This window comes from Strix uralensis, chromosome 19 (assembly GCF_047716275.1).
Source record: "Strix uralensis isolate ZFMK-TIS-50842 chromosome 19, bStrUra1, whole genome shotgun sequence".
Taxonomy (NCBI): Eukaryota; Metazoa; Chordata; class Aves; order Strigiformes; family Strigidae; genus Strix; species Strix uralensis.
Window position 1 is genome coordinate 2,469,263 of NC_133990.1, and position 27,827 is coordinate 2,497,089.

Sequence of the window (27,827 nt, forward strand, 5' to 3'; positions counted from 1 at the left end):
TGCGGCTGGCCATGTCTATACGTCTAGAAGAACCATGCACGTGAGGTTGTGTTGTATGCTTGCTGGGAACGCATGCTTGGCCTCACTGCTGCTAGACCTGGGGATGTGGAGCTGTGGCAGCCTTACCTCTAGTGGGCTACCCAGTTCAGCAGCCCTTAACATGGTGCATGTGCACTTCCCAGCCCTTGGTATTTGTCCTTCCTGGTGCTGGTGTGGAGGACAGTTAGCTGAGGTGGAATAATCCCTGTCCAAAACAAAGCTAAGCAATGATGAAGAGAGATACCTCACATGTGCCTGTCCCCTGTTATAGCCCTGGGGAAATGGGGGAGCACTGCAGCGTATCTCTGTGTTCATGCCTACACGCAGAAGCTCAGCTCTGCAGCACTAGTTTAAGAAAAACCTTCACACACTATGCCTAAACCCTAAGCTATGGGGTACTGAATAGAAAAGAGGCAGATCTCTACATCAACATGTGGCCTTGGAGACCCTCATGAGAAATCAGCATATGTACCATCCAGAAGTTAGAAGTGCAAGAATGCCAGGAAGGACCACTGGTACCTCTCACCCATTCCCAAGCACAGCTGTGTCCAACTGCCTCCTTCAAACACAGAGCAATCCCTCCCAGCAGTCAGTTTTCTTGTAGCAGTCAAGGATTTTCTCTGAAATATCTGTTTTCCTTTTTCTTCTTCACAGAGAAATAACCAAGTTAACACTCTGCCATTCCTCTTGTTTTCCTTTCAGCACCATCGTTTTGTCATGTTCAGAGCTAACATTTGGCATCTAATTTGCTAACTATCAGAGCTGAGAAGGGCTGTGGAGGTCTGGGAATGCTTCATCTGCCAGCATACAGCCAGCTGGGGTCACCAACAAACACCGTGCTGAGTGCTCTGCCCTGCTACCTTTCTGTTATTAGGAAATGAAGCCATGGTGTCTTCCCAGCATGATGTCTCAAAATAACAGGATGTGGCCAGCTGGGACAAAGCTGATTTCTCAAGAGATCCAGAGCTGACGGTAGTACAGTTTCATGTTTCTGTGCCCAAGCTCTGCTCAGTGCCCTACACACTCGACTCACTAGGATATGACAAAGTTTGACATGAGCTACTTGAGTCACAGCCCCATCCCCTCAACAGGAATTGACACCTGGAGCTCTGCCACAGGCTGCCATGAGCTGGCTCTCCTGGCTCCTAAGACTTCCCCAGGCAGGAGTTATCATGGCTTGGTAGGGTGGGAATGTACAGGAGAAGGTAAAAGCCTGGGAATGAGGCAGCGCCAGGAGCTCTGGGCTGGATGTGCCCTGTGCCAGGGCAGCCTGGGAGAAGGCAGGAACCCTCCTCCCCTCACTCTGCTCAGGAGGGATGTGCCACTCCGTCTCTGACATCAGCATCTGGTACAAGGCAGAGCACCAGGGCCAAGCGCTCTGAAGGGCTCTGTTGTCCTGGGCAGCCAGGGACAACAGGACTATTGTTTAGCAAACCTTGCACTGTAAGAGTCACCCCCATACACCCAGAGAGTCACAAGGCCAGGTCAGGCCAGCTGCAGCATTACTGCTTGTCTCCAGTTTGAAATGACACGCTGTGGGGACGGCTCACCCTCTGAGTGACTGCAGAGCGTGGCACACCAGCAAGATGGTCAGAGGCCCAAGAGGCAGCCAGGGAGCTCGGGGCATGTTGCTTGCTCCAGGTGCTCTGCACGGGAAAGGTGAGTGGAAGTGGTTAAAAAAAGAAACTTCTCACAGCCACCTAAGTTCTCAGTCTGACACCTCTCCCTGGGCTGCTGCATGTAAAGGGGGGCAGAGAAGTCACCCAGAGCAGGCCTGAGAGCAGGCAAAGATCTGGGCAGCACAGCTGACTTCTGTGCTCCTAGGGCCCTGTGAGCACAGCTGGTTTTGGAGAAATGAAACATCTGGGAATAATGCCAAATGTTTTTATATGGGGCCTCCAGCCCTGTATGCTGCAGGAAAGCTCAGCCTGGCTAAGTGCTTTCTCCTATACACACTGACACAACACACTCTTCCCAAGCCCAGGACGAAGCCTCAAGCCTACTCATGCTCCCCTGCACACAAGAACATGTCCCCTCTCTCCAGCCGGGGCCAAGAAGCACTGACAGCTTTGCAGGATTAGATGCAGTGTCAGGGTTGGATATTTCACGAGACGTTGCAGCAAGCTGCAGGATGGAAGGGAGCCCCACGCCACTCTGGTTTTCACGGGGATGTGCCGTACCCACTCCTGCCATGACCGTCCCCAAGCAAGACAACAGGGCTTTATCTGAAGACAAAGGTGAAGAAGTAACTGCTTAAATAAGAAAAAAAACTTGAACAGAAACCTAGCAGAAATAAGAAGAGGTGGTAAAGAAACCTGTGCCTTGCTCGCTGTGCAGCTCTTTCAGGTCTGCTCTTGAAGGACTTTCTGCGTTGCACCACACTTTGCCTTGCGCTCCCGGACCCTAGAACAAAATCCCTCCCCGAGACGTGGGTAGGGGGCCGTGGGCTCCCACAGGCTGCCAGGACGCTTGCTGACCCCTCTGCCAGGCCTGGCACACCCAGCAGCCTGGCAGCCCACCTGCCTCCAGTGTGCTCCACAGGGCCCAGGAATTGCAAGCACCCTCTCCTCCAGCAGCGCTGCCTGACTTGGAGCACAGCAGCCAGGTAACCCCAGCGCTGGCCACGGCAGTAACACAATAAAAGAACTGTCCCCAGCAGCAAAACACTCCTGCTCTAAGTCAGACTGCAGGTGACCAGTGTTTCACCTGGGGATGATGTGAATGCAGTGCCATCACAGGAGCTATTAGTGACAGACTCTGCTTTTGTGGTTTACACAGAACTGGGACACTTTTCTACTCCAGCAACGCCCATGGTGCAAAAGACATAATGAATAAAAATAAAATAACGAAAAATATACTAATCACTGTGAAAGAAATTTTTTCTCTCAAGGGTGCAATGCACCTATGCTACGTACCTTCATAAACATACAGCACTTACAGGGGCCGGGGCATGCCTTCACTTGTTTCATTTCTCATACATCACTATGGGGCTTTTAACAAGCACAGTTCTGCCGCTGTGTTCTGCAGTTTCCCAGGCACAATAAAATCACTTTGTAACAACTAAAAATTAATGTCTGTTCTTTTAGGAAGGAAGGGATTCTCCCTTAAATTATATAGACTCTCTCCCACATGCACACACAGGCATGCACGGCAAAGCTAAGGCATAGCAACCTCCACTTCTGCTGCAGTCATCTGCCAAAAATGGCTATTTACAAAAACGTTTTGAAGCAAGTGAGTAACATATTTGTAAGTTAGAAAAGCAAGTAAAAGCATCATAGCAGTTTCTGGTAAGACCTCCAGAGTTGTGTGTTCTCCTTGTCAAAAGAAGTTAATGAAAGGATATTCTGAGACTGTCCAAAGAATAATTTGGGTTAGTGGTCTGTATTTATCTTTAATTACTTTTTAAGACTTTAAATATCCTCCCTCTTTTAGGAAGAATGTTAGGACCAAGTCCCTGAGAACCTTATGTTAATGATCTGCATTTCTAATAAGATATTTTTATTCTAAATATTATTTCAAAATCTGTGCAATTAAAATAAAGTTGGAATGGTTAATTCCAATTCTGTTCCTAGCCTCAGGCCTTAAGCAAAGCTATTAATGTTTTGGCATATTACAGCTATATTTTCTTGCACTTTAAAATGAAACTTGTTTTCCCCTGTTGCTGTGGTAGGTCAGGATCCCCAAATAAAACTCCTAGCAACTTTTGCAGGCAGCCTGGATGGGGACTTTTCATTTACAGCGGTCCTCAATTTTTCCTGAATGGTGTTTCCCTGCAGAGGAAATCTGTTATGCAGCCCCAACCTGATATTCCCTGGATTAAATGGCCCTCCACGACCAAAACCTCGGGAACCTCAGATGCAAAGAAAACAATGAAATGGCCAAGATACAAAGTGCTGCCAGATGCACATTCCTGCGCCCTCCCTCGTAATCTCTCAGGCGCAGGGAATGTAACTGTTGTTGCCTGTAACTCTGCAGTAAAGCGCACTCAGACAGACACAGGATATTTAGTTTTCATTTTTGCTGCTGCTACAATTCTTAATAAATGAGAAAAAAAAAAAGCAAGGGAGGAAGGCCATTCCCACAACCTAGCAAGGCCAAGCGAGGCTGCCAGAACCCTGGCTGAGCCCCTGCCCAGCGCTGCGGCCAGACAGACGGACAGGCACTGCCGGAGCACGGGTGGGCACTGGTCCAGGAGAGGGGCTGGTGTGACTGCAAGTGGGAGGCCATGTGCCCATCCCTGACGGGAGGACAAGGTGGCAAGGGGAGGACCAGGGGCTCTAGGGGTCCGTGGTGCAGTGCAAAATACTTGCTCCCCCCCTTGCAGCTGGGACACAGGTCTCCTGCCAGGCTCAGCAGGAGCGTCCTGAAGGGAGAGCCCTGCTGACACCAACGCTTGCTGCATTTGCAGCATTTTTCCAGGGGTCCCTTCTCTAAAAATGCAAAGTGTGGGACTGCTTGTGTACCCCAACAGAGAACTGAGATGTCAGTAAAGATAAGCCTTCTTCACCAGGCTTGATGGTGCTTGGAGGTTGCTCAGGCAGGACATGCTGACCACAACCATCACTGCCTGGCTGCCTTGACCCCCTCCCACAGGACAGCATGAAGAACCGCAGCAGAGTTGCCTGCTGGCACCAGAGTATGCTATATTCATTTACAAGCTTCTTCCCATTATGGATGGGAACAGAAAAAACTGCAAATGTAACATACAGGTAATGCAGTGCCATCAGCTGCTTCTGAAGATGACCCTTGGTGGGCAGAGCAGCAGAGGATCTCCACCACTGTGTAAGAGCCACGTGCTCCCCTCTCTCCCCTGCAGCTTCTGCTGCTCCCAGGAAGCACAGAGCTGGTTCGAATCAATCCTGGCAGCACAAAGTACTCTCTGTAGCTGCTGTCCCCTCTGGCGCTCCTGCACAGAGGCTCCGCTCCTTCTTCTGGCCTTTCTGATTTGGAGGACACCCACAGAGGACACCCATGCCTCTCTCCCACATGCCACCTACCCAGGACTGGAACGTGAGCAGGCATTTCAGTAGACCAGGCAGTCCTTGGTAACGTGGATGCCTCTTATCTCTGAAATACCACCGCAGACAAGAAGGGCTCTGTTCATGTTTACCTTCTAATTAGCAGCATACCTTTGAGCATTTGAAAAACCTCAGTTTCTTGTCCTCAGAGCTACTGCTTTAGGCCCTCTGTGCTATAAGGAGCTCATGTCTCATTCTCCCAGTTTATCTCTTTTTAATGAAACTCCACCATACAAACATTTCATCTGAGAAGAATATCCAGGTCACCACATTTGTGCAGTGAAATTCATTTAGTCCTGGGATGGCCCATATACAAGAATCATATTTAAGCCAGCACACTGCAGATGGTGGGAAGGACTGCAGAGACAAGGGATGACAAAGGCAGACCTCGAGAAAAGTACTGGGAGACAGCCGCAGCTGAGCCAGGTCCAGGACAGGGAGACTCACGGGTTGGAGGTGATCAGCTGCAGCCAGGACAGACGCATGCAGCAAAGTGAAGCAGCCAGAAACACAGACAGGAAATATCAAGACGATATTCAGCTTGGAAAAAATGCAAGTACAAGAAAACAGCCCAAAAAACAGCCAGTGGGAGGGAAATCCCTGGAAACAATTATTGATGAATTTTAATTCACCCCACGCAGCAACTGAGCATCCTCAGAAGAACACAGTGAGTGTCAGTCACTGGGTCACCTCCCCCCGCTCTCTTTTCCTGGTCACTCCCCTGTCCTCCTGACACTGGTTTAGAGGAAATGAATACACTGCCCATTTTAAAGCTGCCACATTTCCCTTTTAGACCCTGCATTATCTTCTGGGCTTTACCAGACTTCAAGTTTCCAATCAGATGCCTGTGAGGATGCATTTTTGCTTCACCTCAAATTTGTTTATGCTGCAAAAAGGGTGGAGGAAGTTCTTAGAAAAAAGGCCAATGTTAAGGCATGGTTATGCCAACAGTCAACCAGTAGTTGGGTGATGTGCGTAGGAAGTTTAGAAGTTTTGCTAGGAGGTGGTGGTTGCTCCTGGCAGGACTTCCATAGGCCCTAGGAACAGCAGGCCAGGCTAGAAACTGCTATTCTGTAGTGAACTGCTAGTCAGTGACGTGCACTGCTGATGGAATATGTGACTATGCTGTTACCCTTTGACACGGGATGAGACGAAGTACGGAATTCAGCGCTGAACTCACCACCAAATATCATTATTTCTGTGCAATTCACAACTTTTGCTGTTGCGAGAGAAGTAAACTTCAGCCTGAGCATGCTACCTACAGAATGATCAAGCACAGAAATTGCCTATTACCACAACAACAAAGTTTAAATGTAATTTTGGCTTTGAGTTACTGCAACTATACAAAGGGAGCCAGAGGCACTAAGCCTGTATGACTTAATTGCCGTTACAGATAAAGCTCGTCGCAGAGCTGAGGAAGGCTGGCCCTCTAATCCCCGGGACTCTCCTGCAATGAGGATGCATTTCCAATGTGGTCCACTGTGACCTGCTGCTTACTCAAGATTCATCACCAAGCCACGCTGTCACTCAAAGCAGATACAGAAAATCTATCTGCTTGGTTGCTCTTCATCCAGCAAGTTAATCTTGTTTATGAAATTCAGCATTTCAATATACATCTTCCTCTTACGTCCACAGGATATAATTACCTCTTACTGCAGCAGTGAATTTCAATAATTATAATATGGAAACATCAGAAGTCATTGGGACTGGGAAGCCTTTGTGCCTGGTGCTATGCATGTAAGGAAAGGAACCTTTTAGATTGCTTTTAAATGAAAAATAAGCTGCCAGTTACTCTTATGACAAGTACAGAAGTGTAGGCACAAAAGTAGATAAAATCAGCAGAAAAGCATTAACGGGAAATGTTCTATAAATGCAGTAGTATTAAAGAGGAAGACCAAGTAAAGGAACCAGCTGCAGCTCAGCAGAGGAGAGCTACCCATGGATGATCATGTTCAGTATCTTCAACAGAAAGTCATCTGTTAATAAAGAAGTCATCCATGATCAAGTGATTGTCACAGTTAATACTAGTAACAAAGGGTTAAGATCTCAGCCTGCAATAGGGAAGGAATAAGTTGAAGAACACTGAGATCAATAGATTCATCCTAAGACTTTTAAAGAACTAGCTCATAAATCTCAGATCAGTTGCTAATCATCTCTGAGAATTCATACAAAATCAGGGAGGGGGAGTTCTGGCAACACAGAAAAGGTAAAACATAGTGTATGGCTTGGAGAAATGGTAAAAGAAGGAAATGGAGTTGTGGAACAGCCACCTGAACTCCAGTTCCTAGAAAAATAATTGAATAAGTTATTTAACAATTTTTTAAGGATCCTGAAGAGACAAGAAGGATATAATTGAAAGCCTACACCATTTTGTCATGAATAGTCTGTTGAACCAATCTGATCATCCTCATGTGACTGAACACTAGCCCCAAGGTGGAAGTGGGCCCATGGAGGTGTCAGCAGTGGTACACCCTCCTAGAGAGACATCTTACTGGGAAGGAAAACAGCAGAGCAGCCTGAGAGAAATGGACCTGGCAAGACCTCAGCTGGAGCTACGTGTTAAGTTTGGAGCTTCACTCTTTAAGAGATGAACAAACTGGCTAGTCCAGAAGAGAGTGAAAACCAGAGATCTAGAAAAAATGACCTGAAAGGAAAGAGGAGAAGTTGTTTAATACAGAGCAGGAATGAGTGAGAGGGGAGTGTCAGTCAAGCTGCTGAAAAGAGAAATAGGGTGGTTCTTTTTGCCATCCATCATAGGTGGGATAAAAATGGATTTAAATTGCAGGAAGGAAGATTCAGGATGGAGGTGATATTGAAGCCATGGCATGGCTTGTACTTTCTTAGGAAAAGACCAGGTAACTGTTTATAAGAAATGATGTAGGTATTATTGAGCCTTTCTTGGAGCAAAGGAGTGGGCCTAAGACTATATATGAGATACACATATGTACCCTGGGCAGTTGTTTTCAAAGATCACACTATGCTGACATTCCCTGAAGTGGCTTGGAATAGATCCACTTAATATGAAAATGGAAATATTATTTAAAATATGACATCATGTATTAAAAAGAAAACAAAATCTAATATAAGAAAATGCTACTTAGAAAAGGTCAACACTTGGAGCTGAAAGTTAAGAAGAATTGGTGTGGGGACTATGTAAGCTTTCTGACGGCCTTCACAATGCAATCTTTAATAACATTATCACAAATCATTTTCTTCCACAGGCCTCTGATGCTTGAGTTATGTGATTACTGAGGAACTGCTTAACTCTACCTCATTTCCATCCTCTGGGGGGAAATTTATTGTGAGGGTAATGGACTCAGCTGTAAGAGCAACAATTTAGACTGACAGCAATTGGGAATAAGGCCCTGGAGACAGCCATGACATGGATTTTATCTCTGCTTGACCCTGATATTTAAGAACAAATCGAGTCATTTAACTACCACCAGCCAAACCAGTAATATCTCCCAGCAGACACCCAAACTAGGCCATTTTCAAAGGGGTGTGGAAGGCCTAGGTTCAGTTTTGTTCATCGATCACTTCTCAGATCAGTCATGTTCCCCTTGCATCAGACAGTTCTCCATCCATAAGCCAAATGCAAGAGGACTTTTCCAACCCACTCTGAATCACGAAGCCAGACAAGCTTCTGGACTGATCCAGCAGCCCTTTAAAAATGTCAGTAAAAAATGAATGCACTTGAATGACAGAGACATGAGGCCATTGTTTTTGAAAAGACCTGGTAACAATCAGATGGAGGTTGATAGGATCACAGCTCCAGGCCTGTGCTATATTATTCAAGAATTCTGCAGATCAATGACCTTGGATTCATACTCAGTACGCTGGGCAGCGTGGCTCTGCCACAGCCCTTAGGCACTGCTGCACACACATACTTGCAAATCTGCGGGGTTCTGCGAGAGGCTGAAATACAGAGCTGCCCCTTTACTCCTCCAGCCCAGCAAAGGTGCCACCCTGCAGCCCCGCACCCCCACATCACCCTCCTCTTCTCGGCATGTGTCACTGCCTCTGGTCTCATGTATAATTACCTGGACATCATTACCTCAAAGAGGCACAAAGAAATAATTCCTAGACTATAAACCCTCTCCACATGAATCGCTGTGAACTTCTGCATGGGAACCACCAACTTGCAGTTGACATATTTTGAAGCCTGGGACTGCAAAAAAACCTAAACCTAGGCAAACCAAGAAAGTTCTGTTGAGTCTGCCAATTATATCTCGCTGCTTTAGATGGGATTTTTAAGGCCATGGGCTTTTTAATTCATGTGTTTTGGTGAAAAAGGTAGAATTCTACTTTTAATCTAGACTTGATGTAAAAATAAAGCTGCTACCCTCTGGAGAGCAGAAAAAACAGAGTATTGCAACACAACTTTCAGTACAGCTAATCCAGGAGTCATGGAAACACCCTCTTGAAAATATCCAAAAAACCAAGCTCCTAAGAGGTACCCTCTGTCAGGAGCTTGCCCTGCTCAGGGTACCTCGCTGTCTGTACAACTTCCTCCCTGAAACGTCCTGCGAAGTCCACAGGCCAACCTCTCCGTGACATCTGCGGGGCTGCACCCAGCTGCCTGAATGCTGTGTTGGACTCAGAGACATGCAGGTGGGAAAAGAAGGCATTTAGTTCTAAGAAAATTGTTTTATTTCAAACCCAAGAGCCACTTTCTGGCTTGTAAAAAACATATTTGCACCTTCCTGTTCTGCTGCAACAGCCTTGTTTCGGAGGAAGGAATCGGGAGCCCGAGCACTGCCTTGCATTTGCAGGCAGGTCCCACCTCCTCCTGGACACCAAACACCAGCCTTGGCCTCACGCCTAGGAAAGAAGCAGGACGACGCAGAACAGATGCTGAATTCAAATTACACATTGGTAGCAACACCCCCAGGCTCCTGCTCTCTGAGTTAGCAATAGGAAGAACGGTTTGGCAAGACGTGAAAACTACATTTCAGTGTAGCTCCTTGCAGAGACTGCCATACAGCCTGTTTTGAGTGCAAGGACATCATATGCTGAGCTGGTCAACACTCCTGCCTCTGTTCAGCACTGCAGACTTCACCTGAGCAAACGCAGGCGCCTACATCTGAGCCAGTCAGGCTAGTGCTCTCTGGTCACCCGGGGAGAAACAGAGGACACAGTTCCTTCATCCTGGACATCTGAAAATGCATTGGGAGAGTCTGACCTAAGAAGTACTTCCTCCTCATTTGGCTATAAAAAAATCTGAGTGCTTTCTCTTTCTGAAGTAAATATGAACTTATTCTTCACTGTCTGCATGTTGGACTGAGAAGTTTCTGCTCCAGGACTGTCCACCAGCCCATACTGGACCATCACAGCAGAAACGATCCTTGAAGCTTGTGAGAAACCTGCCATCCCCTGGACATCCCATGCTTGCTCTCCTGCCCGCAGGCAGCCTCCCCAGGGGCAGGAGGATGTTCACTGCACAGTCTGGCAGCTAACATGCTCCCTGAGGAACAGAGAAGTGTGCGCTTGACTCCACACAGAGTAAGAGGAAACCGAAGCCACGTCTCCCACTTCCTGCGCTCAAGCTGCTCGCCGGCTGCAGGAGGTTGGTGGTTAACGGGTCCTCTCCCCACAGCTCTTAATGAGCCAGTGCACATCAAACTCATACTGCCCTCCTGCACAGCCCCACATCAGGCACTGCTGCTGCCAGGAGCCCTCACTCTCACCACGCCCAGGACTTAGCCTTTCCCACTTGGTGAGCTTAGGGCAGCTCCTGCTAAGCATAAACCAACACTCAGTCCCCCCTGGAGAAACCAGCGTCTCTTGCATCATTCTGTACAAGAAGGCTGGGTGCCTGCCTCAGGCAGTGGAGATAACCTGCTTGAGCAGCACACCTACATGTTAGTGACCAGGGGGAGGTCTGGCTCTGGTGCCACCTGTAACACCTTGCGATCTGCGTGCTCAAACTACTTCATCCCCCACCACCCCGGTCCCAGAGAGGCAAGGGACGTGTTCAGCATCCCTGGAGACCCAGTTGCTGCAACCACAGGGTAGAACACTCGGGGGGCATTTAGCTGCCTCACAGCAGGGTTCTGCTCCCATCCCCACCCTTGATGTTCACTTTGAACATGGTGCTCAGAGGCCCTGCAAGCTCACCCAGCAGAAAAGCCACTCCAGGAAAACAGTGAGTCGCCCGCCGCTGAGAGCTGGACCGGTTTGTGGCAGGAGGTTCAACAGTGTCATCATGGGACTGCTGCAGAATGCAGATGGGTGTAAAGAGGCAGGGGAGGACTGAAGGGAAGGCCAGACCAGGTCAGCTCTCCACTCTCACCATAGGTCTTCACCTGTCATAGCTTAAACATCCTCCACATTGCTCTGAATACTGCTGTGCCTGTTGCTGAACTGACACAACGAAAGCGTGTGGACAACCCAGGATCAGCAGGATCCGTGTGCCTGTGACATCTGCATACGTGCCGCCTTCCTCTGCAGCCTCCCTAGACAAGTGTCTGTCTCCCCCACCTTCACCGGTGTTCCAGAGGGTGTCTAGTGCAGTGGTGCCCCTGCCACAGCTGTGTTGGCCATCCCACGTTCCTGTGATTGACTGGATTAAGGGGGAAAAGTTGGTCTGATTACAGAAGGAATTTCCCTGGTGAATCCCCCACAGCTGCAGGATCTCACCATGTGAAGAAAAACAAAACCTGCTTTATTTGAGGGAAATCTGGGAGGTTATCCTGGTTTTGGCCTGACTCTACTAGTCGTCTTGCACACTTAAATTTATTGAATCTGTGTCTAATTAATCATACGCTACTACACCATGGCAACACACTTAATACTATTGTTCTTCAGAATAATGTTGTTCAACAATATAGAGAACCGCAACTTCGCTGTAACTTGTAGTTGTTCCTCAGACCATGCTCCTGAGAGAGGGAATCTCTGAGCTGAAAGCCGTTTTCTCAGCATTCTCTGAGCAAAAATAATGAATGTGACATCTCATGATCTCCACTGAAAGAGAAAAGTCTTTAGAAAGGAAACAGGGCTGAGATCAAAATTAGTGTTACAGGAACAGCATTCAGATCTGGCTTGCTCTTTTCTGGGGTGATATATTTAACTCCTTGAACTGAAGAAATTGGCCTTCCTACTGCTGGAGCTAATGCCTAGCAGACACAGAAGAAAATGAGCCAGCACTGAAGAATTTATAAATTTATATATTTTATCTATTTATAAATCAATTTCTCACCTTGAGAATAAAATGTGGAAGCTGTCAAGGAAGACAACATCATAAATAAAGGAGAAAGCTTAAAAGAGAGGAAAAAAATGTGTCCTACATTGTAACGATCAGTTATTCAATTCTACTCCTTGGAAATATTCTGATAAAGCAACTGAGGCAGTTACATATTGCATGACAGACAACTGCCACTCCCCGTAGAGCAGAATAAGACATCTTAGGTGTACAGGCTTTACCAGAGGCCAAGCTATAACCTTATTTGTTAAAATAAAAGTATTTTTAAGGATTTTAGCTGCACTGCATTTCAAGCCATAAGAAGCTGGAGGATGTCTGCCCTTCAAGCTGCGTGCCACCTGAACAAAGAGACAATGACAAACCATGACCTAAAAACATTTGCTACATGGCCTCCCTGGCAGGCTGAACCACTCATGACAGTTGTCTGTTGCATCCAAGCCCAACAGACCTGATGATGCTAATGACACGTTTCTCCACAGGGGTACAGATGTGCACCCTGGGCAGGCACCACCAAGAGGTGCTGGGAGTTGCACTGTTAAAATAAGCAATTCAAGAACCCACAAGGTCTCCATCACACAGAGCAAGGCAAAGTTTATTAGTCAGCATCATCGTTATTTGCAAAAAAAGGACTAATGACTGGGATTGATTTTGGTTCTTCCATAGGTGGTGTGTGTCAGAGAGGATGAAGGTGCACTGCGGTTAAAGCATGAATCCTCTGAGATAAGAAAAAAACAGCAGAAGACTGCATGAGGGTCTCACTTGGTGGTGAGGAGGAAACATCCCATCCCAGCACAGGAAGGGAGAGACCTGAGCACAGCAATCCAAATCAACCTCCCCAAAACGCTTCCCTCCCATGGGGAAGGAAAAAGGGGCTTTCAAACTCTCTTCCCTCTAACCACAGGCAAACATCGGATCCTCCAGCACCGAAAGCAAAAGCAAATTCCATACTACAGAAATGAATGTTGAGATTCATTTGCTCCAGGGGCTGACACTGGGGCTGGAAACAGACTGGAGTTCCCGAGTTGTTCTTCCCCAGCTGCCAGGGCACATACCCTGACCCCAGCAGTGGCATCTGAGCTCAGGAGCAGTTTTGCCCACAGAAGGCAGCAGGAGGGGGAAGGGAGGAGGGGGCTCAGCCGTGTGGCTCTAACAGTATTGCATGAATCGGGGACACACACACACACAGAGCACTGGTCAGTGCCTACACAGGGACTGCAAGCATTCCTGCTTGCGTACTTCTGATCCTAGAGTCACAAAAGAGCCATTTCCAGAGATCCACATCTGGTCCAGCAAAAAGCCACTCCATTCAGTGCAGCCAGCTTCATACCCTGTGTTAAAAACATCACTGTCTTTCAGCTGTAAGTGCAGGGTCCAAGCTTTGTACAAGCCCAACGCATGGCACTCGATGGCCCCCTCCGATCAGCCCTGCTCGCCAGCACCAGCACCTCCCCCCCGTCCTGCTGAAACGCTGAAAGACTTAAGAACGAGCCTATTCATAGTCAACTCAGAGGAAGGGATAAGACCCACTGGCTGCAGAGACTCTGAGCCTAATGCAAAGTCCACTGGGGTCAACTGAGAGAAAAAGAGTGAAGCAGAAGAGCTCTTCCCAAGAACAGCTCTGTGCAACTGAGGCTGTGGCTACTGCCTGGGCGAGCCCAGCTCTCCAGTGCAACCCATCTGCAGGCAAACCAGCAGCCTGCCAGCCCAGGAGTGCCAGGATGTGGCCGGCTTCCCATGTGACATCCATGCAAATGATCTAACTAGGTGATCTGTGTATCTGAAATGAGCTGCGCTTGGCTGCAAACTAGCAGCCTCTCAGCCCAGAAGATATGGGTGGAGCAGCTCTTGGCCTGGGAAGGTGCTGTTGGGTCACCATCATGAGGGAGGTGGCAGTCCTCATACTCCCCAGATCAGACTGGTCTTCCCTTGGACAAACTGGAATAGTGCATGGGTGCAAGCCTGTAAGGTTGTGATGTAAAGAACTTGCTGGGCATCACTGGGTGGAGTTCTGTGATCAAGTTCTCCAACCTATTAGAGTAAAAAATGCAGCCTCAGTTGTAGCATTCAGTTTCTCCAATTCACAGCGAGGGCAGCAGCCCTCAGCTTCTTTTCCCTTTCATGTGCTGCTTGGGGCTGATGGTTTTTATCTGTGGGTTCCCTGTCCATGGGGCTCCAACATGGCCAGAAGACCTCCTGTCCTGCTCCAGGAGGGAGTCCCACCCCTGAGATGTGGGAGGTCCCACCTCAGAACTGACAAGATGCCAGAGTGGGGGATCATTAATCAGAGATATGCTGGAAGATGCCCTGTTCTATCCTACCTTCTGCAGTGATGAGGCAGGCAGCATCCTGCTTGGTGCACACTGGACAGTGCAGAGCACTGGCCACTGTAATCAAAATACGCTGGGAATAGTGATTTGCACCAGCTCTCCTTCACCACCACTTCCAGCACAGCCAGCAAGATGCACATCAGAAGAATTTGCCATGGCCCTGTCCCTGAGCTGAATGATCATGTCTCTGGCCAGCACTGAGAGAAGGCTTTGTTCCTCCCCAAACATACATATTCAGACTTGGTAAATGGTGCTAGCTGTGAGCAGAGGGAGCAGAAGTGAGGGCGTCCAGCAAACCCTGGGGTGATGCAGCTGAGATAGGAGCTGGACGCAGGGGCTCGCTGACTCAGTTTCATTTCAAAGCTATTTTCCAAAAGGGACCTATAGATAATTTAAACATTATTTCATTTTGGAAATACCTGAAGTTCTATTCTTCATCCCATAACAGACTGAGGTTCAACTCCAGTCTTCGTTTGGTACCAGTTACCACTGTGATAATCAGCAGTTCACAGCGCAACGAGACAAGTCATAGGGTCTCCTCTAAATCTTGCTATTGAGAGTGATTGCTTGGCCTTGGGTAATGAATTAGTCCTATTATACAGCAGCTGCCACACGAGAAGCAAATCTGCTGCTCAGGCAGCTCATTACATGGGCAGGGCTGGAACTGCTCAGCCACGTGCTACACACACAGCCCTCCGCAGGATTTTTAAACTGAATTCTGCAGACAGTACACACGTTTCTTCAGGGCTGCGAAATACACTACAGTCATCAATCCAGTTTCTGGCTAGTCCTTTCTGAGTTAAGCATTTGCCCACACGTTGGAAATATAATTCCTGTTCTGTGCAATTTCTGCATGGCATTTTGCTGTATCAGTATCAAATCCAAACTGTGTTAATTCTTCATTCTCTGCCACCCCTTGCAAACTCTGTCACTGCAATCCTCCTTCTTCTCCTCCAAACTCCTCCATACTAATTATCCCTGCTCCCCCACTACCAAAAACTTGCCAGTTCTTGATGCTGCCTCTTCTGTGACCAAGCCTCACTTCTGCAGCAACTGAAACTGCTCTTGGCATGCACCAGCTCGTCACTGTAGGTCTAGCTTGTGGCTTTGTGGCACATGGCTCAAGGAGGAGCAGGTGGGCACAAAGTAACCGCAGGGTTTTGTTTTGGAAACATGAATAAAGTACTAAATAAGTGAATCAGAAAGGATCAGGAAGACAAAGCAGATCCTACCAGCCAATTTAAAAGAACTTCTGAAAGTGCTTATAGCTTACCAGCAGAAAAAAGAACAGAATGACAGGATACACTCAATAGCAATGTTATAGCCACGATGTCATAAGCGTAGGTGTTAGACAACAACTACCATAAGCATGCTTGTGAAAACATAAACTCCTTTCTGTGAAGACCTTCAGAAGAAAAGAAGCAGTCAAGGAGTGAGAAAACTACTGCACAAAATAAAAAATTGATACGCCAGAGAGCAAGGAGCAGAAACAAGAAGAGTTAGTCTTCCTCAAGTCAAAAGTCAACCACAAAGGCCTGATAATCACAGAATCATCTAGGTTGGAAGGGACCTTGAAGATCATCCAGTCCAACCATTAACCTAGCACTGACAGTTCCCAACTCCACCAGATCCCTCAGCGCTGGGTCAACCCGACTCTTGAACACCTCCAGGGATGGGGACTCCACCACCTCCCTGGGCAGCCCATTCCAATGCCTGACTACCCGTTCTGTGAAGAAATGCTTCCTAATATCCAGTCTAAACCTGCCCTGGCACAGCTTGAGGCCATTCACTCTTGTCCTATCGCTTATTACTTGATTAATGAGGCTCATCCCCAGCTCTCTGCACCCTCCTGAATGCCACTCACTCCTCAAGCAATTCAAGAAAAAAAGAGTGGAAGTGTGTAGCAAATATGTGCAAGTTATACATAATTTTTTATGTGAGGCAAAAGCCTAAACAGCTTCAGTAAGCCTTCAATGAACAAGTAACATCACAGCAAACAAATTACACTAGTGATAAATGCAAAATATTACATATAGAGGTAATAATTGGAACCATACAGGTATCTTTCATGGCCCAAACAATGTCCACTGGCTCAAAGATCCTTGCTCCTTCCCACTGTCTTCCACAAAAGCTGGTCCTTTGTCAGCCCAGGGAGCTCTGAGGAGAGGGGAGATGCTTCATTTTAACCCTTTCCATGCTCCCCGATCAACTGCTGTACCTTTCCTCAACAGTCTCAGGGCTGCTTGACTATGTCTCTGGCTGAATGGGCGTGAGAAAACTAACAGAGACCATAAGCAACACTCAAATGCCAGAAAGAACACTGCAGATTCAGGAAGAGATCAGATTTAACTCTAAGCTAACATCTGCCTCTGAAAGTTAAGGAAGATTTTACTGGGGTTTCAAGTAAAGGGGGCAAATATGAAAAGATAAAATGAGCAGCTTGGGATTTTTAATCTCATCGTGATGTGCCTCTGCTCCCTCCTCACTCTCATGCCTTTCCCCCTTTTACCCGTGCCGGACTTGCCGAGTGTGAGAGGGCATTTCAAAGACTGATTCAGTGCTAATGGGACAACCTGACAATTCCAGGCTGCATATCCAGCCCAGAGCAGCTCCTGCTTTCTCTCTCTGTAATGCGTTGAAGCCTTGCAGCGTTGCCCCTGCTGTGGCAGCTCCACCAGCAATGCTGCCCAGCTCTGGATCCGGCGTTGCAGCGGCGAGTGGCATCGCAGCTGGGCTGGCAGAGCCTCCTCAGCTTCCCCGTCAGCTGCGTGCCCTCCTCGCTTCGGAGCACTCTGTAGGACAGCCGCAGAAAACTCACTCATCCTCCTTCTTTAACAACCTTGGCCTGATCCATCCTATGAAACAAACATCCCAGGTCTTCACATGACTTTTTATTACTGAGCTTTTTTTCCTCCATGGAAAACCAACTGACAGGGCAGAAGAGAGAGGCACAGAACTAAGCGACAGGGGCACACAAAGTGATAGCAGATGAAACAGTTAATGTTGAAATTATTTTGTTCCCAGTATACACCCTGGAGACTGCAGTAGCAGAGGTGCAGAGGGCTGCCGCAAGCTGTCAGAGCTGGGAAAGCCCTGGGAGATCTGTGCAGTAAACAAACTTGGTGCTCAGACCAACACTGGAAGACCACAGTGCTTTTGCTGCCAGCATCACAGTGGGGATATCTGTGGCTCAAGAACAGTTTTCACTGTCTACTTTTACCAACTACGAATGTAGGAAGAAGTACCAGACAGATCTTAAATGATGTCAAAGAAAGATTTTCGATCTTTGGGTCTGCACCCGTCTGGGAGTTCAAAGCTCAGTGACCAAAGTCACCTGTCAGTCAGCCTAAATTCACTCCAAAGTGGCCCATACCAACAACTGAGTACTGAGAGGACGGCTCACAAATGCTGAAAAAGGTGTATGTTAAAACACACTGGCCTGTTGCACTGCTAGATGTGTTCCACAAAATGCAGCGTGGTAGCTCCCGAGTAACCCATGGCATCCTCCTTTTGGAATTTGCCAGCAAAAAAGCAAACACAAATGTATTAGACTAATACAAAATCTATTTTGATAGCATAATGTGGAAAACTGGATTGCTAGTGCAAGCCAAAACCTCTCTACTATTACATATACCTGTAAAAGGAGTGCTTCCTAGGATGGTCACCACAGCATGTACAGACAAAGTACCACAGCAGGCAGAGTGTTACAGCAGATCTACAGCCCATGGAGCACAGCCTGCTCTCCCTCTCATCCAACCCCAGTGCACTTTTGCTGGTATGGCAGGTATGTAAGGGGCTCTTGCCCCTCTCCCATGCCTGACCCCCACTGCTGCCTCGGCTCAGCCTGCCTGCCTGCGCTGCAGATACACTGCAAATCCGTAGAGCTGATAGCCCACATACCAACCCTTTACATGAGCTCCTCTTAATAGGTAATGTTTTACACAGTGGCATGACATAAAAAATTCCAGCTACACTAAAGCATACTTATACTTTTCAAAACAAACACTTGTTGAAACACCCCGTTCTTGAAAAACTGTGGCTGAACAAACTGTTCGCCTTGATTTTACACTGTTCTGCACTCTGAGTGGGTCATACCAATAAAGGGGAGCGTGACATGTAATTAAATACGGCAAACAACACTTTAAACTGACATCAACTGATGGCAGCATGCAAAGCACAGAGAGGGGACATCAAGTCCATTATGCTTCTTTCGTATTTCCCCAGGTCCTGCTTCCCTGTCTGCAAACACGGAGCTGTGCACAGTTACTGACAATGTGCACAGCAGGGAGCAGGCACTGTAGCTGGGCCCAGGCTTTTGGGAGGCTTCCAGCAAATCTGCCGTGTGTGCACAGTAAGCGAGGCATATCCCATCAGCACTGGATTCTGAAAAAGCTGCACATAACAAGTGCTCCCTGGAAGCGTCAGAAATCAAAGACAGAAATATCAGTGCCTTATGTCAAATACTCCACAAGCCACACGTTAGCAGTGCTGCCTGCCTGCCACGTTCAGCAGGCTGGCTTCCCGTGCTCTGCCCATGGTGCAAACAGGAGAAACACATGCAACGTGAGAAGTAGCTGCCCTAAGCCGTAGCATGGCCACAGCAAAACCAACTGCAACAGTCCCAAATATTTCCAAAGACAGATACCATCTGCAACACTGCAGCACTGCATACTTGTTCCTATTATTGTGGGACTTCTCCAAAATAGAAGAATGTCCTATCTTTGGGACTGCACTCGGTGTCAGTAGTCAGTGAAATAATGAAAACAAGTCCTGAGTTACATACTCGGGCATTTAAGATTCTGGTAATGCAGAGCCAGGGTGCATTACTGATAATAATGTGCTCCATGGAGCATAAGCAACCATGGAAGATAAGGAACCATGGAGAATAAAACAAAGGTTTAATCTAGTTATTTAAATGACTAGTTAATTCTACCTAGTCATTTATTATCACACAAGTAAAAGTGAAATAGAGAAAACCAAACCCCACCAAATCTGCCAGAATCTTCTGGTCTTAAGTTTCAAAGCTAAATTTTCCTTTTTGGACATCAAAATAAAGCAGTTTTTTTAGAAAATACTGAGTATCTGGCATCTTCTCATTATTCCTACTGTGTCTTGTTAAACTACATTCAGTACAAAGTACCATGTAATACATTCAGCACGTGTTTGCAGCACAACAGTCCAGACGTTGAAGGTGCATTTTGCACCCAAGTTGGAAAGTGAGACTGTTTAGAGTACCCCATGCCTACCACTGCAGAAATCACTCCTTTTTTTGTCTACACGATGTGTGCCCCACTCAGAGCACAGAATTCTTTAGGGAACTAAGACTCACTTCAAGTGAGTCTTTATGTGATCCACATTTTTCATCTTCACTGTATATCCACCCTTAACATGCAGGTGCATGGCAACTCATTTAATCTTTAACATCTACAAGGCAGACATATGCAGTGAGACCATTTTTAGGCTCTCTTTGTAATCCATGGGCAGAAAAAGGTCCTTCCAGATTAAGCCTCCCTTTTCATCTTTTAGCTAAGGATAAAGAAAAACATCTTTAAAAATTCTGTCCTGTGCGACTTCCGCAAGGCCACCAATGTGATTGTTCTCACCTGCTACAAGTGCAGCATCCAGGTACAACACCCCGACTTATGCAGAGGACAGAACAGCTCACAAAAAATGCCACACCCATCAGTAACAAATTTTGGGTATTTATGGTACTGTTCAGTTTTTAACTTCAACAGTTCAAGACAGTTATCACCCGCTGCGTGATAGACAGCACTCTTATGAGCGAGGGATTGTGAACTGTACTATCACATCTCCTTCACATTCTCATGAGACTTTAAAATCTCTCAGAAACCTTGATTGAAAAGTGATCTTCTGGCAGAAAACATAATTTCCTCACGCTTTTAATATGAGAAAATAGATTATTTCATTTCATTCACTTTTCCAGAAATGTCAATGGTCAGATAACCAGAAGTTTCTGGTCTGAAAAGATACAGTTACAGAAACTCACAGATAAAAAAATGACACTTTGAAACTAAAACGCAAAGCTATACCACACGATTCTCATTGTCACTGCTATCTCACAAATGCCCCACTTTGGACAAAGGTTTGCTGCTGAATCACACAAAGCAGACCAGCCTCAGCAGCTGTGAGGGCTGAATTTTAAAAGCTCTACCCTTCCCCCTGAGACAACACCCACAGCAGCCTCCATCTGCAGCCTTGCAAATCGCCTCCTTTGGCTTCCTTGGTCATCCCCACAGGGAGTCATCCCTGCGCTGGGAGAATCAAAATCACCCTCTGCGCCTGGAGGAGATACCGTCTCCTCTTTGGCCACGGTTCCTGCTCCTCCCCAGCACCATCTCCCAGCTGCAGAACAACAGCCAGAACACTCGAGGCAGTGCCACAGGCGTCCCTGGGCAGGGCTGGCAGGGGACGGGAGTACCAGCTGCTCAGCCAAGTAGCTTAACTGCTAAGCCTGTAGCATCAGAAGCTGAACACTGTACAGGTTTCCTGAGCACAATGCTGTGCTCGCTCCCTAACCACTTAAAAACCACAGAAGGGCTCAGCACCCACAGCCTTACCACACTGGATTCAAGACCAGATTCCTCTCCCATCACACAAGACTATATACTAGCGCATTACTTGTTCCACGGAGTATCCTTACAAAAAAGCAGTAGTAGCAGCCGCGTTTGTACCCAATATCGTCACACAGCCCCTCGGTCCTTGTTGCTCTCCATGACTTTTTATGTTGTGCTGATTTTTGAGTGGGGCAATGGAGGAACGAGAGAGTGAGACAACAAACTCCAAGGATGCAGAGGAACTTGCTAAGAAAGCAAAGCACCCTGCAGGAGGTACCAATGCCACATACAAAGAGCCCAGGCCTCAGGTATTCACAGCCATCCAAGTGCTTTCCATACACAACCTTATTCTTTGTATAGTCATCAGGAAAAGATCTGATGCAATAGGTACCAACATCGCCTCTCTCCAAGTGTATTGCACACATTACGTAGCTCCCCTAACAGCAGAGAGCAGCTCCAGCAGCTGCTCACGCCAGCCCTTGCTGTGGCACAGCACAGCCATCACTCATAGCACTGGCTACAGTAACGCTCGTTTCTAGGACTGGCTGGGTATTTTCTGACAAAATCTTTTCAGGCTTTTCTTGATCAAAATATGTTCCATCACTAACATGAAGAAAGAGAAATCTAAATCATATTTTTTTTCTCTCTAAACATAGGGGTTTCACCACAATACTGTTTCACATACATGTTCGGAAGTTGAATTTTGTCATGAAATGGAATTCTCCTTGCTCATCAGCCGGCAGGTTCTAGTTTCTCCTTAAGCACACTGCCTCCTTGCATCGTATCAGCTTATACCGTTTGGCACAGAAATCCTCTACACATTCTCTGCTATTACAAAATAAATCATAGGCATTATCATTTCTGTGAATTCCTTCCATTCTTTTTCTCTGTGACTACCTGGGCACAAAGAATGAAACAGTTTGTGCCGTGCCATGCCTCCTGCAGCTGCACGTGCCACAGCCTCCAGGCTCAACTGTTTGCACATTTCAATGTCCATGTGGCGGATGTCACAGGTCGGGTTAGGTGATGTGAGTTACCCCCCCAAATATTACACAGCAGTGGAATTACTGTATAATACTGTCGATGCCTGCACGTGCACCGTGCATCAGGGAGAAGCGTGCGATTCTTTCCTTCCAAAGTGCCTCATGGTTCTGGTAAATCAAGCTGTGAAAGTGCAGACAAGATCAGTGGCAGCTCTCAGTCCTACTCAGTCCAGCTCGCTCAGTCAGATTCCAGAGCCACCTCCATCCATGCTGGAAGCACACGTTGTGCTTCATACAGAGACTTACATCTGTGGGATGACTGAAGCTATGGAAGTGCTGACAATTTTCAGCAAATTTGCATATGTTGCTACTGCTGCTGCTTATATAAGTGATTTCTAACTAACCACAAATACAAAAAGCAATGCCTAAAATAGATTTTAAAACAAACCGCTTGCAAATGTGACTGAATGACACATCTCCCCACCCCTCTGAAAATCACTTCTATACAACACACAACTGCCAGTGTTTCCCCAGAGGGTCTCGTGCAAAGCACTTCCTGGAGTACATATCCCAGAGCTCTAACACCACCTCACCCTCCTGACATCTGTGCTGCCCTGCAACAATAAAGGTTGTGACAAACTGGGACACACCTGAGACTTGTCCTAGGTTGCTCTCAGGTCTGGAGCTGTACAGATCTTTCTACACACATCATCATCATCCCAAGCATCTCTGATGCAGGTGGGATGAGGAGGCAGTCAGCCTCTGGGTAGGAAACATTTTGTTGTCTTCAGCTGTTAAGAAATCCCTCACTGTATCACACACCACATTCCATTTGCTCTATACCTCTGTTCACCATGGCAGTGCTGGCTAGGACTGCTCATTGCCTGTATCTGCACAGATTCCTCTTTGAACCAGGCCGGGAAGGGCAATTGCTTAACCTGGGACTGCATCAGTCTGGTACAGAGGGTCCCTGGATGGCTCAGTTCAAATGGTCAGGCAAAAATACAAGAGTACACATGAGGGAGGACATGGTCAGAAGATGCAGCTACTAGTCCCTGACTTTCAGGTCTCAAGGCTGACATAGCTATAAATCACCAAAGGAGGGGTGAAGGTTGAAGCTGATGGTGTATCTACTCAATGGGATATGGATCACAAGCAGCAACATACCTCCTTCCCAAGCCCTTGAGTTTGCAGAAGGGTGTTGTTTGCTCACAGACCAAGCTCAGTCAAAGCAAAACCATATGAATTTGGCAGCATGCTTTTGGATTCCTCTGGTGTCAATGGATTCTCATGTTTGGAAAATACTGGTTAGGGGCTGTTTCTCCATTAACCTGCTATCTCCAAGAGCACAGCAATATAAGAAACAGTACTTGGCTTCCCAGCACAAGGAGACAAGGACATACTGGAGAGAGTCCAGCAATGGGCCACCATGATGGTTAAGGCATTGGAGCATCTGTCATACGAGGAAAGGCTGAAAGAACTGGGACTGTTCAGCATCAAGACAAGAAGGCTCGTTATCAGCGTGCATCAATGTTATCAATGTGTATAAAAACCTAGGTGGGACAGTAAAAAAAGCAGAGACAGACTATCTCAGTGATATCCAAAGAAAGGATGAGATGCAACGGGCACAAATTAAAACACAGAAAATCCCTCTGAAACACAACAAAAAACTGTGAGGGTAGTCAAACACTGGAACAGATTGCCCTGAAAGGCTGTAGAGTCTCCATCCTTGCACACGCTCAAAACCTGACCAGACATGGCCAGGGAAGCTGGGCTAGCTGATCTCCAGAGGTCCCTTCCAACTCAGCAGTTCTGTGAACAAGACCACAGCAGCCTCCCTGAGTGCTGCCAACCAGCGTGGCCTCTGGGAACCCACCTGGAACCCCATCACAGAGCTAACACCCTCCCTTGCTCACTTTCCTCTCTGCTTTTGATAGTCTTTTGGTTTACGCTATCCCTTTTGCTCTATGACAACTGTGTCCTCTCCAGAGCTCACAGATACATCTTGCTTCTGGTTTAGCCGTACCACACGCTCCTCTAGTCCTCCTCCAGCTCTCATTGTTTCCATCATTGCCATGAGCAGGAACCTCCAGCCATTGTTGTTTTCATCTAACCCACCACTGTGGGCTTACAGCAACCACAGGAGCAGAAACCAAAGGATGCCAAACATCTTTAACTCTTTACCTCCCTGTGTCTCTCTTGCCCCACATTTCTAGAGTTTTGGTCCTTTCCTTGATCTTCTGTGATAAATGAATTGAAAACACATTTTTGCTAGCAAGAGAACTTGGGAGGCAAAGGCAGTAATCCCTCAGGAATGCCCATCCCTAGCCCTGGAGTTCATTTCCCACAAGCCACCTTCATGGTTTTCTCAGAGCTGTCCATCTCCACATTTGCCATCAAAAGCCATTCTGGTTAACCACCAGCCATGGATATCTCTTTTTCACTGCCAGAGCCTACAGCTACCTCCACTCCGTGTGAGTGCAGCCGAGGAGGAAGAGCCTGCCCTGCCCTCAGCTCCTGCATAAGCCAGCTGGAGCCATGTGGCAGCTGCCTGTGAAGAGACACAGGTGCTGTTGGTGCAGCACGGTTCCTCCCAAGTCAGAGAGAGCATCAGGAACAGCCATTCCTCCCCTTTCGTCCAGCAGGAACCTGCAGACTGGCTGCTAAACTAAAACCGCTCAAGGGTGGGAGAGACTCCCCTCTCAGCTGCTGTTCTTCATACCTCTCTTGCTTCTCTCTTTCAGCTCAGGACCAAAACTCAGTGCAGACTTTAGAGCAGGGCTGTTGGAGGAGATTTCAGTGTTGGTAAACCTGAAGTGATATGAATGAGAAAATTCATCCTGCCTGTCTATTCACAGTGGCAGGCTTAAAGCTACAAAGGCTTCAGAAGGAGGCCATCTCCTTCTGGTAGCACCCAGCCACCTGACAGACTTTGCTGTGAGGAGAAAGGATGTGTGTCATGCAGGGCAAACCCTGCCAGCCCTGGCAGACCTCAGGCCATGCCACGAGCCACCTTCATTCTCTGCTGTGGCAGAAAATGCAGGCAGCTGTCCTTTGGGACAATGAAGTACAGGGCTCCAGAGAGAAGAGCACAGGTACCTGTTGAAGTAAACTGGGCATGGGGAAGCGAGGGCAGGACAGAGGGCGGGAATAACATCTTCCTCTTTCAACAAGAGCGTGTGGTTCAGTTCAGCTCAAAACATAACGCTGAACCTCACCGAAAGCTGCAGGGACAGAGCCACCCAAAGCCAATATAATTGCTGGTTGGTACCAAAAGGAGAATCGTGTTCATGGCCCCGTCTGGCTATGCATTGTCATCTCCTCCGTGACGCCAGCTCCACTGTCAATGTAGTCATACAGGGATTTGGATCAGAGGAAAGAGAAGCAGAGTATTTCTATCCTGCTGTGTTTCAGTTAGATCAGGTCCCTGAGCTGCATACCTGCACACAAGGGAAAGGGCTACCTGCACGGAGCCGTGAGACACACACACACAGATCTTTCTTCTTCTCTCACATCTACTCTACCGTAATGTGTGCCAAGTACCTGTGGTCCCATAAATTTGGTTAATTTGGTTAATTAGCTCTCATTTGACATATTAACTCCAGGTCATAGTCCTTATTAGGCACCACCTCTGGAGAAGCTGAAAACATGAGCATCACTTGGTGCTTGCCACCTTTCTTACCTTCTTTCCAAACATTTACTCAGGGGAAAGGAGGCTGGGCTGTGCGGACAGTTGGTCTGCAGCAAAGTTTTCAGTGGTAGATGAGCCAAGGGTTGGAAAGGCACACCTGGAGGGCTGCAGCTACCGACCTGAGCACAGCGGGACTTGCTCAGACTTAAATAGGAAAAGAGGACTTTCCAAGGGGGAGATGATAGGAGAGCAAAGTTACTGCGTGTGCAGAAGCGATTTCCCACTGCCTTTGCTGAGCAGAGTTTGTCTCATCTCACGATAGATTTCGCCTCAAACAGCTCCTAAATTCCTGGTTAGATGTGTAAATATTTAGCAATTTGTGAAACCACAAACATTCACGTATCTCAGTAAACGATCTTGTAGGTGGCAAAACTGACAAACAAAAGGACTCCCGCATTCTTAAACTAACAAAGAAACTTGTGTTGGGAAAGCACCAGTGTCCAGAGGAGCCCGCGGCTCGCCCTGCGCCCCGAACCCCGAGCCCCACCGCTCCGTGCCTGCGCCCGAGGGTGCCGGGGGCTCCGGCTGCTCCTTCTCCAGGGCCGCTGCTCTCCCCAGCGCCCCGAGCGCCCTGCCGTGCCCCGGGCACAGGGCAGCGCCCTGCCGACGTGGGTCCCCGACGGCACCGCCGCTGTGCCGCCGCGCGTCCCCCCAGCCCCGCTGGCGGCCGGGGAACGGCCCGGCCGGGCCCGCACAGCCGAGCGCGGGGCGCTGCGGGCCGGCTCCGTCCCCCGCCCGGCCCGGCCCGGCCCGGCCCGGCCCAGCGGCTCCCGGCCGCGCCTCCCCCCCTCCCCGCCCCGGCTCCCGCCCGCCCGGCGCGGCCCCGGCCCGCTCCTACCTCCAGCAGCTGCACGTAGCTGGCCGGGAACCACCCGCGCAGCCCGTCCTCCTTCTGCCCTTCCCACCAGCCGCCGTCCGGCACCTGCAGCACCGTGATCAGCTCCCCCGCGGCGAAGCGGAGCCCCTGCCGGTGCCGCTCCCCGGAGAAGGGGTACAGCGTCTGGCAGCGCGACCCCGACATCCTGCCGGGGGACCGGCCGCGCTCCGCCCGCAGCCGCCCGGGCCTCGCCCGCCGCTCCGCGCCCGCCCGGGGCGCCGCTGCCCGCCCCGCGGCGCGCAGGGCTGCGGGAGGGCCCGCGCTGGCCGCGCCCCTCGCCCGCCCCGCTCCGCGCCCCTCCGCGCCGCGCCGCTCCGCTCCGGGGGCGCGGCGGGCGGCGAGCGCGGGCGGCGGCAGCAGAGGGAGCGGAGCGGCCCCGGCGCCGGGCGCCCACGGGCACCGCGGGCTCGGGGGAGAGGGAGAGGGGAGGGGAGGGGAGGGGAGGGGAGGGGAGGGGAGGGGAGGGGAGGGGAGGGGAGGGGAGGAGGGGAGAGGGGGAGGGGACGAGGGGAGGGGGAAGGAGGGGATGGGAGGGGACGAGAGGCCACCCGGGTGCGCAGCCCGCGCCGCGTGTGTGACGCTCGTGTCGGCGGGACACGGGTCAGTGTGACCCCGAGAGACCGCGTGTGTGTCCGGGAGAGACACGGCGGGGAGGGGGAGACACCGCGGGCGTGCGCGTGCACGAGAGTGTGTGCGCGTGTGTGTGCGCGTGTGCGCGTGTGCGTGTGTGTGTGTGCGTGCGTGTGCGCGTGTGTGTGCGTGCGTGTGTGCGCACGTGTGTGTCTGTGTGTGTGCGTGTGTGTGTGCGCGCGTGTGTGTGCGTGTGTGTGTGTGCGTGTGTGTGTGCGTGTCTGTGTGCGTGTGTGACAGATATCCAAGAGACACGGTGTGTGGCATCGGTGTGCACCACACGTCGGGGTGAGAGGCACCATCTGTAGGAGAGTCACCATGTCTGTGACACCAAGACGCCCGTGTGTGTCTGTGAAAGGCCCCACGTGAGACACCAAGTGTGTCTGAAGCGTGTAAGACACTGTGTGTGTGTGTGTGTGTGTGTGTGTACAACACCTGTGTGGCTGTGACAGACAGTGTGCGAGACACTGTCTGCGTCTGCAGCAC

General features: G+C 48.9%; 1 protein-coding gene across 3 annotated transcripts in view; it reads right to left on the reverse strand.

Annotated features, from left to right (window-relative positions):
• The window catches only part of GAS7 (growth arrest specific 7), a 104,059-nt gene extending 77,155 nt beyond the window's left edge, over positions 1 to 26,904 (reverse strand). For all 3 annotated transcript variants that reach the window (XM_074888917.1, XM_074888918.1, XM_074888916.1), the window contains exon 1: positions 26,673 to 26,904. In XM_074888917.1, the coding sequence (XP_074745018.1) occupies positions 26,673 to 26,855 (183 nt within the window). In that variant the 5' untranslated portion in view covers positions 26,856 to 26,904. The remainder of the gene's footprint in view (positions 1 to 26,672) is intronic.
• Positions 26,905 to 27,827: the final 923 nt, after the last annotated feature.